This window comes from Phyllostomus discolor, chromosome 2, assembly GCF_004126475.2.
Source record: "Phyllostomus discolor isolate MPI-MPIP mPhyDis1 chromosome 2, mPhyDis1.pri.v3, whole genome shotgun sequence".
Lineage (NCBI taxonomy): Eukaryota > Metazoa > Chordata > Mammalia > Chiroptera > Phyllostomidae > Phyllostomus > Phyllostomus discolor.
Window position 1 is genome coordinate 181,240,818 of NC_040904.2, and position 16,368 is coordinate 181,257,185.

Here is a 16,368-nt window from a genome sequence, read left to right on the forward strand (position 1 = left end):
ATATGAGAGTAGATTGAATCACACACAAAAAAACTGATTTAGTAAATTGGATTCGCTATGGAGGACTCACTTTGTTTTGTTTGTCCTCTTGACCTATTGATTTCAAGCCAATAGGTATTCTAAACCACAAAGAGAAAACAAGAAATATACAAAATATGTTCAAAGGCAGTTAAATGCCTTTTCTCACATAAAATCTTGAGAATTTGCACTCTCACCAGAATTTTATCCATTTGCAGAACTAATCTGGGTAGTTGTACCATTGACTTTTTTAAAAAACCAATACAAGCTGTGAACCATTCTGAAGCCAGGAGAAACAACTGAGTGGAGGACCCTTTTGTCTTTGCTCGTTCAGGTAATAGTATGTTTCAGGATGATTTTCTGGAAATACATGTTTATATTTTAACCTATTTTCATGATTGGCCACATTCCTATTTATTCTGACATATGTCAAAGTGCATTTTAGGATTTCTTTATTTTTTTATTCCACAAATATTTTTTGAGTATCTACTATGTGTTGTACTGATTGCAATAGTGAATAGAACAGAAAAATCCTAGCTCTTGTGTAGCTAAGTTTCTAGGTGAGGAGACAGATTGTGAGCAAACAAATGAGACATATTGTGTGACAGTTGGTGATATGTTCTGTGGGGATAAGAATGCAGATAAGGGGAAACCAGAGTTCTGGAGTGAAAGTTACAGTTTAAATAAGGTGAACAGGAATGTCACTGAGAAAGTGGCATTTCAGCAAAGGCCTGAAGGAAATGAGGGAGAGAATCATATAGTTACCTGAGCCTTCCAGACAGGAGGGATGGCAAGTTCAAAAGCCCTGAGGTGAGTGTCTACTGGTCTGTCCAGGGAGCAAGAGGAGGCCAGTGTGGCAACAAAAGAGCAAGCAAGGGAAAGGCGAGGAGGACATGTGATTAGGAAGCTAAGGGGGTCCCTCGTGGGTCATTTTGAGGGGGTTGCCTTTGCATGAGATGGGAAGCTGTTGGAGGTTTTGAACAGAGGAGTGATGAGATTTTTACTTGAACATCTGTGGATGGGGTACAACATGAATTTGAAGTCACTTAAGTGATGACTTCTAGAGAGCCAAGGTGTTATATGGAGCTAAGGTGTAGTGTCTGAAGAATTTCGTAGTTTTGGTATTTTTCCTGAAAAAAAAAGGAAAGAAAGGAAGGAAGGAGAAAGGGAGGAACAAGGGAAGGAAGAAAGAAAAATGAAAGACATCAAGTACGTTGAGACATTAAGAGTAGTAACTTTCATTACAACATTATCCATGCTCCTGGCAAACCTGATAAGTAAAAACAACCAGGAGAATACATAGTCTATTAACAGTCACAATAAACACACGATAATTCTTTGACTGTGCTCACAACTTTCCTTCAAGCCAGGACAAACTCTGCTACTCTGTTAGTTAAACTATCTGCAAAATACATAGAAATTGTATTTGGAAACATTTCATTGGTATCCTGGGAAGTTCAGCTAATCAATGTTGTGGCATACTTGAAGATCATCAAGAACATAAAACTGACCTAAAAACAAGGATTTTCAAGTAGTGCAGAGAAGGATATTATTTGGGGCATCTGTTTTACCTTTATACATGATCTCAGCAATAATTTCTCCCGATCGCCATTATCAATCACTGCTGTCTCACAGGGATGCAGAGAGCTGGTCCTCAGTAGTAAATGATAAATTTGGAGAAGCTAATTATTGCATTGGTCTCTATTAAATTTGGCCTTGTTTTATTAGGGGAAAAATAGTAGTTCTCAAAATATACCCAGGCACCCCTGGCATTTAGAAGATCTGTAAGGTCAGACCTGTACTCACAGTAACAGCAAGATGTTATTTTCTTTTTTCACTTTCATTTCTCTTATGAGTGTACAGTGGTGTTTTCTAGAGGCTATGGGTGATATCTAAACAGACAGGATGAGGCAGGAGCAGATGTGAGAACCTAACTTCTTTTTTAAGCCAGAGATTAAAGAGATTTGCACACGTGTAAAAACAGTGCTATTCTTCTCATTACTTTTTAAACTATAGTTATTGTCATTAAGATGTTACCTATGTTAGCACATACTGAGTTTATGTTTGTTATTTTAAATGAATGACATAAGAAACTGAATAAATTTTAAGTGTGTGCAAGGATCCTGAAATCAGAAAGTCTGAGAAGCACAACAATGGAATGTGAGCTTTTTTACGTTGTGCGCATCTACACACCAAATATCCCGCAGAGTGCCTAGCATATAGTATGTGCTTAATAAATACTTGTTAAAGGGATGAATGAATTGTTACTAAGATGTCAAATGATCTAACATGAGCTTCTTAAGGGCCTGAGACAAATAGTAATATTTGTATTTGTTGAGATTTGTGCACATATTAGGATACAATTATTTTATACAGACACCAGAATTATTCATGAAGGGAATTCATAATAAAGTGAGATACTCATTTATATTTCCCTTTACAACCTCCCCACACATTCACAGACCCCCTGATATAAGAATTATCACCTTATCAGTGAAAACAAAGATGTTCCTTTGAGTTTTCCGCATGTGAATGCCTGGGCTTTATTCATTTTGGTACATTCACAAACTCCTGTATCTTGGTTTTCACTGGACATTTGACCAGGCAAACAATCTTCCACTGAGACTAGAAGAGTTTCAAAAAAAAAAGGTGACTTGCTTCTCTCAACTGAGGACATATGAATACTAAATTAGATGCCTGGTTCCAAAGGGACCTAATGCTTCTAGACTCTAGAACACAGGGGCAAGCACAAGGCCCACGGGCTGAATCCGGCCCTCCACCTTGTTTTATCTGGCCCGGCACCTTGTTTCTACCAGGCGGCATTGCTGAGCTCCTTGTCCCTAGTTAAGGAGTATTTACATTTATACAGTCCTGAAATTACATTCAGCCCTGTGAAGGCAACCTCGAGGCTGATGTGGCCCCCGGTGAACATGAGTTTGACAGCCCTGCTCTAGAAGGTTAAATGGATGTGCACAAGTAAAGCTCTGTTTGCACGCACATTACCCAAATGGAATTGAAGCACCTTACAAGGTGTTTAATGAGTGTGATTAAGGAGAAGAGATAAAAAGTAGGAAAATCAGTCTTGTAATCAATAGGTTGTCCAATGAGTACCTCCTTTGGGAATTAGAAGGAAGGAATTTTAAAAAATACTTCTGATTTTTAATATTTTTTTTAAAAACACAACAAGTATTCAATGAAGTATTATCACATAAGGTAGATGGAAACAAAAGCAAGAGACTTTAAACAACCTGCAAAGTCCTCACTTAGAGTTGACTATTAATCCTATTATTTTCTTTATAGCAATGTATCCGCAATTTTTATTAAGTGGCACTGTCAGCCTAGGTCTCTCTGGATGTTGAGGATTTGGTGTTCCCTGGCTCATGAAATTTATGTTTCGGGAGAGAAGCAGACAAACAAACACACAAACAACCAAGATAATTTCAGGCATGATAAGCATGATAAAACAAGCCCGTGTGTGAAGGAGTGATTTGTTGGAGAGTAGAGGTTAGGGAATAGGGTGGGGAGTGCTGATTTAAACTAGGTGTTGGGGAGTCTCTCACTGAAGTGGTGCTATTAATCTGACACCTGAGAGGCAGGAAGAGGCTTGCTGGCAGGAGCATGCTCAGCTGAGAAAACTGCTAGTTCAAGGCCCTGAGGAGGCAATGATCTTAGTACATAAAGGGAAGAAAAGGTAGTTAGTGTGGCTGGAGTTTGATGCTCCAAAGTAGGTAAAAACTATGGTATGAAGTGACTTGAATGAACTTGAATTTTCTTTTGCGTTCAATGAAAAGCCTTTGGAGAACTTGATGTGGTCACATGACTAAGTTTGCATATTGAGAAAAATCAGTCCCACAGCTCCATGTGAAGTGGATTGTAGGGAAGCAAGCAGAGAAGTGAGGGGTCCATTAGCAGATGGCTGTCCCCTTTGGAGAGGAACAATGGATGGTGGCTTGGAACGCAGTGGTAGCAGTGAAGAAGGGAAGTGGACAGATACAAATTGATGTGTTCTTTGTTTAAAATAGTATATGAAGATTGTCTGGCTCATTGGAGCAGTTTAACAAATGGTAACTGTTATGTCATTGCTCCATTTATTTATTTATTCTGTTTTTTAGAGAGAGGGGAAGGGAGGGAGAAAGGGAGAAACATTGATGTAGGTTGCTGCTCCTACATGCCCTGACCACACCCAGCCCAGAAACGGAACCTGCAACCCAGGCATGTGCCCTGGCTGGGAATTGAACCTGTGGACTTTCACTTTGCATGGTGACATCCAACCAACTGAGCCACACTGCTCATTGTTCCATTTTTAAACATAAAGCTTGCAGAGACTCATGGATTGTACCAGCTCATACAACTAGTAAATTCAGCCAGTGTGCCATTCCCGCTGCCACTGGGTACTGTTTCACCATTCATAAAAGCCTTCCCTGAGGTCTTTTTCCCTTCCAACCTTTTTTGCATTTGACCACTCTAATCTTCTTCAAGCACTGCTTTCATTATGTTTACCTTGCTGATAAGGACATTATATGTACTTGTGTAGTTAGTAATTGCAGTGAACTAGGCTCCTATGGGTGGGTGGGGTTCACAGATTTAAGATATGGCTCTTGCCTCTAGGATTTTAGAATTTACTTGGGGAGACATAAGTAACCCATATGAAATAATTGAGATAAAAAGATGACATAATTAACAAAACTTTCATAAAGGAGGTCGGACTTGTTCTAGATCTTGAAAGGGGGAATTTTAGCAAAGAGAAAGGCAGAAAGATGTTGGCTGAAAAAGGAGCAAAGACACAATACCCTAGTTTTGTGCTGCAGAGATGGGAATTTGTTCGAGGAGAAAAAAGCATCAAACTTTGGGAAGGTGGGAGACAAAGTGACAGACAGGATAGTGCCAGACAATGGATGCTATCAAAGGCTGGACACCAAGAATTTGGCCTTGATTCAGTTGGATATAAAGAGTTGTTAAAGATTTGTGAGGACGATTCTTAGTGAAGGCTTAGCTGAGGCCAAGGATCATTCCCTACTGTGATCTCTAAGGTATTTATCATCGTCTTTAGGTACTCACTAGGTACTTGGCTTGTAACTCTTCGTGCTTTTAAAATATGTAATCTGTATGAGTGTAAACTATGTGGAGTGGGTACAGAGGAAATGTTTGATGATGATGCAAGACATATGTAAGAAAGATTAATCTGGCAACAGCATCTGGCCTGAATTGAAAAGAAGAAAGCCAGGAGGTAGGAAGGTCATGAGGAAGCTCTTCTGGAAGTGTAGGTGTGAAGAAAAGAATGTGGACGAAGCAGATATGAGAAAATGCTTAGAAAGTATAATTGAAGGGAACTGTAATCAATTTGAATGCAGAGTGGGTTAAAAATTAATTTAAGCTTTGTAATAAGCAGTTTTGAAGGACCATGGTGACCCTCAGGCAAGATGGAAAACTTGGGAAAAGGTATTAGTTTGGGGGAATTAAATAGGGGAATTTGGTTTGGACAGGCATTTGAGAGGCTGACAGGATATTCATTTAGAAATACTGTAGGAAACTGGCTAGATGAGAAGGAAGAGGCTATGTAGAGACAGGGCTGAAGCTTTGTTATAATTTCATTCAACAAATACTTATAGAGGTCCTATTATGTCTAGGAGCTGTGGCATATATAGTTCAAATCAGCATGAACTTTGAGGAATTAACAACCTACTGGGGAAAACAAGTATGCAAGAAAAGAATACGAAGCGTAATTAAATAAGAGTCCAGAGGATATTATGTGCTGGGTAAATGAATTAAGTAGTATCTATTTAGCGGCACAAATTTCCCACATGAGAAAACTGACATGGAGTGCAGGAAAGCATCCGGGGGTGGCTCCTCCTGCTTAACTCCTCCTGACCGTGTCTTGCTACTCTGGCCACCACTGCCTGGACTCAGGATGGCACCTGAACAAAGGCAATGATTTCTAAACCAGGCATAAACAAGGCTGGCCACCATCAGGAAAATTGTGTCCCCTAAGGGCCCTTCTTATTGAGTAGTGAATGACAGGTGCATTCAGATTCCCTTTCTTGGAATGTCTTCAGTGTAACTCACAGAAGGTTGTCACTAGAAGCAGTAGAAGCTGAGACCTATACGAGAAAGAAGCAGAGAGATGCTGATTCAGGAGACTGGCAAAAATTTTAATTAGAGTATAATAGATGTTTGTTAATGAGAGGACGAGCAAAGCACCCAAAGCCTGTTGCTGGACAGCAAAAATTGCAGTTGATTCTTGGAAAGAGCAGTAATTCTGGTTGATGATATGACTTTCTGAAGTTTCCTTATTTCCTTAAAATAAACCCTCAGCATTGGCAGTGCTCTGAACATGTCCTAGCATTCTGTATTTTATAAGAGCCCAACTAACACAAGGGCATTCCTGTTGTTTGCTTTGACTATGTCTGCAGAAGAGGGTGTCTGATGAAGGAAAGGGTCAGTATGAACTTCATAAAGCAAGATCAAAAGACTGTGGGCATGTGCACATGTGTACGTGGCTGCCTTCCCGGAAGAGTGGTAACAGGAGATGGTAGAAATGCAGTTACATCTTAGAGCAAGGCTGGAACCCCAGGGTTTTTGCTTTCTGTTACCCTCCTCTCTTTTCCCATTGTGATCACAGGACAGAATTGTGTACTTGTCCTGGGGGAGAGCAATGAAAGGGAGAGCCAGGGAGACTGTTCAATGCAGCTAGCAGGCTTGAGGGAGAGAAAGCCCCAAAGGCTAGAAAGTGCAGCCTCCAAGAGGAGAAGAGAGGAATTCAAGTATCTAGATGAAAGTTTCTCAATGTACAGACTGGTAACCACCAGTTTAAGATAATCTGATTTGATAAAAATGAAGATTTCTGGTTCACCTTAGATGAATTGAATGGTATGTCTGGGTGAGGGGCCAAGGAACTTGCATTTTTGTAAGTATGTCAAGTTCTTCATGAAGTGCTGACTTTTGAGACCCACTGCTCTGAGCCCTGGCTGAAGAAAGTGTTGGGGAAGCTTCTGGCTTCTGAGAAAGCCTCCAGGACTGAATGGTGGGAAGACTTGGCATAGTACATATGTGCATTGCGTAGAAGTCAAATGTGTGAGGTGAAGCTGGACTGTCTGGTGCATGGAACAAGTAGTGAGATTCAGATTTGCTTTGGGAATCATGAGCCTAGATGACAACTGAGACCATAAGAATGGATTAGGTTTCTGCTAATGCCAGAATTTTTATAGTCGGCATACAAGTGCAGTATAAAGCTTTTCCTCCTCTATATTTGTCCTTCTAAGATTTATGGAGCACCAACTACAGGGAGAACATTGTATTAACAGCTGTCAGAGAAAACAAGAGCTCATGATGTACTTGAAATTGGACAAAATAAATCAGTGATTCATATTTAAGTGACTACAAAGCAACATACAAATAAGTGCAAATTCATTCACTTAATAAAAACTCATTGTGTCCATTATGTGCAGATTTTTTTTTTTCTAGACTTCATACAGTGTGGTTTATCAGAAGGTAAGGGCAGATTTTGAAAGAAGGTGAAAACAGATTACAGAGAATTTAAAGCACTCAATATAAGGAAGGATTTAAAGTCACCGAGTTCCGGAGGGTACACAACTTCATTCAACATTCCACAGATATTTATTGAGTACCTATTGTATTGTAGGCACTGGAAATACAGCAGTAGGTAAAACTTAACATCCCTGCCCTCATGGAGTTTATATTCTGGTGGGAGAAACAAGAAAACAAATAAGTTATATAGTATATTAGAAGGTGATAATTGCTATGGAAATAAATAAAGCAGGAAGAGAGAGATTTGTGGGACAGAGATCCTATATGATAGATGATCATTTGGAAGAACTCGATAGAACACATTTGAACAAAGATTTATAAACTGGTGTCAGAGGAAGCTTTGGGGATTTATAGTGGACGTGTGTTCCACTTCCTGTCTTCTGCCCCTACTGCGTGGTACCAATTACTATGAGAGGGAGACGACAACAACAAGCCTTGCAGATTACAGGCCACATAAGGAGGAAGAAGGATGACAGTCGGCGGCGGCGTAAGGCCTGGATTAACAAAGCAGTTGGGATTTAAAACACAGTGACTGCTTTATTCATGTTTTATGATGTGGACCATTTACTTTTCTAGGTAGTTTAAACACGGAGATTCTGGCTACCCTAGCAGGTTTAATTGTCACATTGTTCATTCAATGTTTTAACTCCCTGAATGTTAACTGATTAATCTCAATCTTCTAATTAATGTTTGAATGAGTCTCCGCAGGTCCAAAGTATCAAGGGTATTTCTATTTCAAAGTAATTTGCCTTCTGATTGAGCCGTCAAGGGTAATAGGTATTATTTGAGGTCCCTGTTTAGAGTGACCTGTGATGGCTTCACAATATCCACAGAAACAACAACAAAAACCCCAACAGACTCCGGTCACCGCCCCCCCCCCCCGCAACAGCTCCGCGTCCCGCGTAAGATTGGTGATTTGCCAGGTTCCTTTGGGCCTGGGGCTCGGTTCCCAGCCCCAGCGTACAGGCTGGTTTTCTATCACCCAGCCCAGATCAGAAAGCCGTAGGCAGAGGGCCGTCCGCCGGGTCTCTCCCTCCCACGTTTGGTAACTGCTGTTTATTTACACGCACTGAATGATACTAAATGAATGTGAACAAGTGCAGGCAAATGCCGAGACCTGGCGGGATTTTCGCAGCTCCTCCGCGCAGACGTAGGGGCGCGGCAGGCTCGCTCGGGGTGGCTCTCCTGTGTGCGACTAGACGACCACAGGCCGGCGGGGTCCGACTCGGCGGCGAGACCTGGGGGCGGGCGGCCACGTGGGTCCAGCAGTGACCTCGCCGAGGTGCCGCCCCGGTCCCCAGCACCCCTGGCCGGGATCCCCAACCCACCGCTGCCAAGGCCACCCCCTTCCCTGCCAGCCCGGCCCCCGCCCCGCCTCCCCAGCTTACTCCCTTCCCTCTTCCCACACCGCCCTCAGCCGCTCCCTCCCCGCACGCCCGTCCGCAGAGGAGTCGAGCGCCGAGCGCGTCGATAGCTCTGCCCTCCGCGGCCGCCCGGCCCCGAACTCATCGATGTAATCGGAACTCGATTTCCCTAGGCGGCGGCCGCGGCGGTGGAGGCTCAGCGGCGCGGCGGCAGCGGCGGCGGCGGCTGCTCGGCCAGTACTCCCGGTCCCCGCCATTTCAGACCGGGAGCGAACGCGGTGCGGGCACTGAAGGCGGCGGCGGGGGCCAGAGGCTCTGCGGCTCCCAGGTGCGGGGGAGAGGTACGGAGCGGACCCCTCCTCCTGGGCCCCTGCCCTGTACCCGACCCTCCGCGCCCGCGACGGGCGGGGCGGCGGCGAGTGAATGAATTAGGGGTCCCCTGAGGGGCGGGGAGGGGGCGCGGGCGCGGAGCCCGGGAGGGCGGGTGGGCGGACGCTACGGAGGGGTCCCCCGCGGGAGGCTCGGGGACGCGGCGACGCGGGGAATGAGGAATAGGCTGTGCGGGGCTGAGGAGGGTGAGGCTAGAGGCGGTCGCCGCTTGTGCTGCTTCCTGGACGGGGAACCCCTTCCTTCCTCCTCCCGAGAGCCACGACTGGAGGCGGCCGGGGAGAAACTCGCGGGCCGGGCGGCCACCCCTTGGGGCGGTGGGGTGCGGTGGAGGTGACTCCCGCGGCACTCCAGTCTCCCCTCCCCCTCGTCGTCCTTCCTTCTCCCTCTCCCCCGTCGCTCCCGCACCTCTCCTCCCTTCCCGGCGCTCGGCTGGCGGCGGTGACTGCCTGTTCTGCTGCATCTAGCATCTCTAGGACGGAGGAATAAACTTCTCCCTCGAGCGCAGACCGGCCGGATAGTGGTCCTTTTCAGTGTGTCAGGGGATATATGAGTAAGGGGAGAGGTCACGTTTTGAAAGACCATAGGAAAGTGCTTAGAGACCACTCTTGGAGGTTATTGTGTTTGGGGGAAAAAAATGCATCTGCAGCCGAGTTCCTGACTGCTTCCCCTCCCCCATGCATGGGCTGTGACATTGCTGTGGCCACAAAGGAGGAGGTAGAGATGTTGGTGGAAGAACAGGTGGCCAACACCCTACAATGTAAAGTCTGTGACTTAGTGAAAAGGAAAAAGTTAATCCCAGAAGGTCTATTTTGCTTTGTCAAGTTGAAACAGACGCAGAAAATCCGCAGAGCAGAAGCAGGGTTTTTCCCTTGCTAGTTGAGTGCCGACAGTAATAGCCAAAATCAGCCTTGAAGTTTAATTTTCCTGTTCTCCTTATCTCTTTTATGTTACCCTTATGCTTAAAATTTGACCTCCATTCCAAGAGCTACTACAGTCCTCTTAAACAGCATACAATTAAAAAAAAAACTGATTACAAGAGGAGTTAATTGTAGCAATCTTCCAGCCAACTGCTTAAAATACTCTTAGGCATGTGCATGCTGTAGCTGAAGTCCTAAGCTAACCTTCTTAAATCTTTTTTTTTTTTAAGATTTTATTTATTATAGAGAGAGGAGAAGGGAGGGAAAGAGGGAAACATCAACATGAGGTTGCCTCTCCAGTGCCCCCCACTGGGGACCTGGACTACAACCCAGGCATGTGTCCTGACTGGGAGTCCAACCGGTGACAGTTTGGTTCACAGGCAGGTGCTCAATTCACTGAGCTGTACCAGCTGGGCCCTAACCTTCATAATTCTTGATATCCATCAGAACAAGGTGTTAACAACAGGTATTTTCTAATTTTTACACAACATATATGTTACATTAGTAATGGAAAAAAGTCATTTAAAAAGAAATTGGATCTGGAAAAAGTCTGTTCATAATAATCATCTCAGAATCAACCATATGTGGGATATCCCTCTTAGGTCCAAAATGCTGATTGGGACCTAGACTAGACATCAAATGTGGTTGATAATCAATACTTCTTGCTTTGAAACTGTAGCCAAGGATAGAGGCATACTTGGTTTTAAGAGATGGTAGATGACATGATAATTCAGTTTTATGACAAATAAAAATGATTTTTTTCCCCTTAACAAGATGTTGGGTCCTGGTCCCATTTCCACCCCTTGCTAGCTGTTTTAGCTTTGAGTAAGGGGGCTACTTCTGGCATGTGATCTCCAGTAAGACTCCTTGACAACCCAGTTTTCTCTCTAGTGGACTTACATATCATGTGATTTTTATAATCAATATAAGTATTTCTTTTTTCTTTTTTTTCTAGAAATGACCACTCATAAACAAGTAGACTAGAAGGTGTGTTTCTCTCAGAGTTCACACATGTTTATAAAACTAAGCTCTAATCTAATATATGTCCATCATTTCTAGGCTAGCACACTTTGGGGTTGTAAGGATCCCTTTATACTCTTCAAAGTTATTGAAGATCCCAGGATGGGGTATGTCAATATTTACAATCATAGAAAACGAAAACTGAGAATTTGAAGCATTTATTAATTCATTTAAAAATAGAAATAAGACCATTACTTGGTAACATAAATACACTTTTAATGAACAATAAGTATTTTTGAAAACAAAAACAAAAATTAGTGAGAAGGGTGTCATTGTTTAACACTTTTGCAAATCTTCTTAATTATATGACTTAATACAAGACATCTGGATCCCCATGTCTGCTTCTGCGTTCCATATATTGTGATCACACATCTGTAAAATTCTACACTTGTGAATGAACAAGAGTGGAAAGGGTAATCAACATTGTAGTATTTTTATGGAAACAGTTTTTAATTTAACCTCTGGGACCCTCTTCCCAACAAAGCCTTAGGAACCTTAATGGGTTCGTGGACTGCATTTGGAGAGCTACTGTTCCAGGCTATCCAAATAATTTTGTAGGGTTTGGTGGGCAGGGATGCATTATGGTGTGATTCTCATCTGTTCCATTTGCTATAGCCAGTATTTGGAATAAGTAAGATACATGTTTGTAGTGGCTCCCAAGGTGGCCATAGACAAGAACAAGTAAGGCTAGGTGACACTGAGTAGGCCTGGGAGCTGTAATATAACAGTCTGTGATAACAGCAGTTACGTAGCCCATCTACTCTTGGTGAGAGGGCTCAGGAATGGGGTAAGGAGGTGTGTAGTGTTTTATCATTTGGAAAACTGTATTTTCTTTTTTTTGTGCCTATTTGGATACTTCTTGGTCTTCAGTGAGTAGGATGCTGCCTGTATATTGCACATTCATTATTTTGGGACTACTTATAAATTGTGCATTTATTGCCATTCTTTCCACAGTACCTTATTTATAATAACATCACATAGTTATTGAGGAAGAGGGGATAAGAGTAAATTCACTTCATTTCAAAAAGTTTGAAACAACTGACTAAAAAATATTTTCTGTCTTGTACTGTTAACCTTACAAGTGGTATTTATTGCAGTTGTTGGGAGATGATGTACAAGATACAAAGAGTGAAAGTTACATGGATTACTGAGAAATATTCATTTACATCTCTTTAAAGTTTTCTCTTAAAAGCAGTGCTTATATTTAAATTTTATATAATTATATTTTCAGCACTAATATAGGATTAGCTATTGTGATTGATGATCAAATCAACTATACTGAATATAAAGTTCTCTCAGTTTTTATACTATTATTTTCCCCAACAGATATTTTACACATTAAAATGTTCATCAAATATTGTCCTTACCTGCTTTGGGTCTCAATTTTTATTTCCTCATTACACAGTGCAACTTTATTTGACAGTCCTTCCACCTCTCCCCCCCCAGTTCCCATCTGATTCTTGCTAACTCTTCAGGAGAGCTAACTATGATGATGCTTTTTAAAAGTTTTCTGTAGCTCTTGGCTTCAACAGAGACATACAACATGCCCACTTGTAGCTCTTTGGGGCTGTAGCCAGCTAGCAGAGATAGCTGTCAACAGTTTTGTGTGGGTGTGTCCACAGGGTATAGAGCATTGTGCTAGACACTTATACTGAGTAAAGTCATGGCATGTTCCCTTGAGAGCCATTAAATGCTACAGAACAGCAGGCTGGCTGTTCAGATAGAACAACCTGAGTATAAGATAAAAGAACTTTGTACTCTGGATGCATTTTTCTGAAATGTTGATGGGGGCCTTTGTAAATGTAGTGCATTTCATTACAGTACACATCTGTAGTCAACACAACTGAAGCTTTTGCCATTGAATTTTCTGAGGTATTTTGAAATTTCCCATAATGTGAATTTGTGTTAAAATGTATTGATAGAATATTTGGATTATGTTAACCTCATGTGTGATACATGTTCTAATTTAGTCACATTTTCATTATTTTTATTATAAGGCCTGCTGAAAATGACTGAATATAAACTTGTGGTAGTGGGAGCTGGTGGCGTAGGCAAGAGTGCCTTGACGATACAGCTAATTCAAAATCACTTTGTGGATGAATATGATCCTACAATAGAGGTAAATCTTCTTTTAATATTTTGCATCTTGATTTGTACAGGTCTATCTTTGGGGAACCAAAAAAGTTTTCTTTGATCATTTTTTGTGACTACTCATTATAAGACAGTTATTTGAAAATAATCTATTAAGTTATCAGAAGCGTACTTAGGCTCCAAGGCTTTACTCTGAAGTACAGGTAACTGTAACTATAGACAGCCCTCCTCTCAGGAGAATCTCAGGATTCATTAACATTCATTCTGTGTTGGTATGTGTGCATTTTGATTAGAAGTCCATTTCAGAGTTTTGTGAGAGGATAAAAATGTGAATTTATATCTTATATATACTAGCAATAATTTCTTTTTAAATGTGGCTAATTTCATGGGGCTTATTTTGGTATTTTGATTTCCTTCTTTTCTCTTCATATTGAAGCAGTGGAGAACCTACAGCTACCTGATATATTTTAAAAATTTATTGTTTGCATATTTATCTATATATATCTAAACCAATATATAGAAAAGATAGTATGTATCTATAGTACATAGATATATAAGGGTACCACTTCCAATGCTTAACTTTGTTTTGCAGCCCTTTTTTTAATTTACTCAAGGAAATATTAGAATTGTTTTTATTACAAATTGACTAATGAATAATTTTCAGACTTTTTATTTTAACGAAGAATTCACCACAGTAAAGGCCAGCAGCAAAATGATAGATAAAATAAAGACCTGAAAGAGACCTTGAGAGGTCAGGTAGTATCAAGCAGATAAGGATTAATTTAATCCCAAAGAGCTACAGAAGGGGATGGCATGACTGTCCTTGTTCACTCATTTCCAAAATTAACCATATTTTATACATAATCTGAATCTACATGTTAACTTTAACATCAGTGGAGATGGAAATAAGTGTGCTGCCTCATCTTTGAAATAGACTTATATGGTTGGTTTATTTCTTAGACTTCTCAGGTTAAATAATCCTGACCCCTTAGCTTTTTTTCTAGATCTGATATACTGATTTTTCAAATCAGCTCTGAAAAATTTCCCATAACTTTCTCTGAGTTCCAAGAAGTATAATGCCTTGAAGAAACACTTTTTGATTTCACTGAGTTAGATTCTGAGGGCATTTGGTGGCCTTGGGAAGATGTTTATGCAGTTTAGAATTTTGCAGATTGATTAGGTAAGTTTTGTAAGGAAGTGTCAGATGTTTTTGGTACTGTAGGAAAAAAATGGAGAAATAATGCTTGTTTGCAAAGATTTGATTTAAACATAGAAGCAATTTTTATTTGGCTTCCAAGTTTAAGAATTTGCATTAGTAAAGGGGAAGAGTCTAACTGAAGTGGACCACCTATAAAATAGTCTCTGTTTTCTCTTGACAAGTCAGTTCATGCTGTATGATGGTTATGCTTTGTTTTCTTTTTGTCTTCAAGGAGGATTAAATAGTTAACTCATTTCTAAAGCCAAGGCTAGTTGGCATACTTCACCATTTAAATCAGAAGTGAAAGGACGTTTTAAGTAGAATTCAGGTTAGGCATTGAAGTGTTCCTGGGATTTTGGAAGATGGTTTTAGCAGAAGTACCCACCATCTTCTCTGAAAATCTAAGGAATTCCATTACGCTGTTTCCTATGAGATCATGAATGTTATATGTATGATAATGTGATAAAATGGGTTAGGAAACCTTTTGGTCACAATTGTTGAAGTGCAATATACACCTTAGAGAACTAAAGCTAAAAGTTAATCCTTTGTTTGGGGGGAAGGTAGAAAATGTTTATAAACTCAAACCAATGACTCTGATGATGATTTCTGCCATACCAGACTTGACTCTGGGAGCATTGATTACTCATGAACTTTGAAACTGACATTCCCTTCGCTAGTTCAGCCACCTGGGAAAAGGTATACAGAGATCGTCTCTGAGGCAACTGACACATTAAATTTTTGGTGTGTGGTTCAACTACAAGAAAGACAATATAATTTGTTAGTTTATTTTAATAAATAGTTAAGCAAAAATGCTGACTTGATGCTTTTGTAAAAAGTTAAAAAGGAGGATGGGATATCACTACTGTTAGGTTTTGATTAGTGAATAATGTAGGTCAGAGAGAAGATGAGACATGAACTTTGCACATTTGGAATTCTCATCAGTTTTTCTGTGTTGAAACAAATGGAAAGAAACTGAGAAAAAAATTAAATCAGGTAATACCGTATTTTCTAGTGCTTTAGAATTTGCAGAGATTTATATACTATGAGATAGATAAGGAAGGTGGTCATTGCTTCTTTCATTTTATAGATGAAAAGGGGTCTCTGAGAGGTGGTAACTTCCCTAAGGATACTTGGCTAGTAAGTGGTAGCATTTTAAGTTTTCTGAGACTGAGTTAAATGGAATTTCCACTGTATCCTTGTACCACTTTCTAAAAATGAAAAATTAGCCCTCAAGCAAAGAAATATGTAGTATTGGAGGCTGATTCAGATTTATCAGTGTACCAAAGTTTGATCTTATGTACATCTAATGGCATGTTAATGGTGGCGATAGGATATAGATTTAGTAGGTATGACATTTGTGGAGCATGTTTATATTTGAGGCTATGCACATGATGATCACTTTTACTTCTATTCTGAAAGATTTTACCTTTATCTTTTATGGACTCCATCAGAGAGTTCCAGAGATGATGAAATCCTCATTAGTGGTACAAGATTATTAAAAACTCAAAGCAGTCCCTCAAACATACCAGGCTAGAAATAATATGTTCTTATAGTTTAGAGATCCTTCACTATTATGAAAACATGTTCTCTGAAGGAAAATTCAACAGAAGAAGAAAAATCTGGTCTTAAAAAATACAAGTAATTGTAGACATAGAAATCAGAATGATCAGTTGATCATTTAGCAGATATATATTATATCTACTGGATATAACATACTAGTCAAAATAGGTGTAGAAAGAAGTATTTTTTTCCAGGCTCTAATTCGCTGACATCTGCATGCTTTTGTTAATGTGACACTTATAATTCAGTCTAAGTTTTATGCCCT

The 16,368-nt window shown here is 40.7% G+C and overlaps 1 protein-coding gene across 6 annotated transcripts in view; it reads left to right on the top strand.

The window, feature by feature from the left end:
- Window positions 1–329: 329 nt before the first annotated feature.
- The window catches only part of KRAS (KRAS proto-oncogene, GTPase), a 48,260-nt gene continuing 32,221 nt past the window's right edge, over window positions 330–16,368 (top strand). The window contains exons 1-2 of one of the 6 annotated variants that reach the window (XM_036019249.1): window positions 330–352; window positions 13,252–13,373. In XM_036019249.1, the coding sequence (XP_035875142.1) occupies window positions 13,263–13,373 (111 nt within the window). In that variant the 5' untranslated portion in view covers window positions 330–352; window positions 13,252–13,262. Of the gene's footprint in view, window positions 353–808; window positions 829–9,073; window positions 9,269–13,251; window positions 13,374–16,368 lie in introns of those variants that run through there. The other 5 variants (XM_036019250.1, XM_028531644.2, XM_028531648.2 and 2 more) reach the window with 5 other exon arrangements.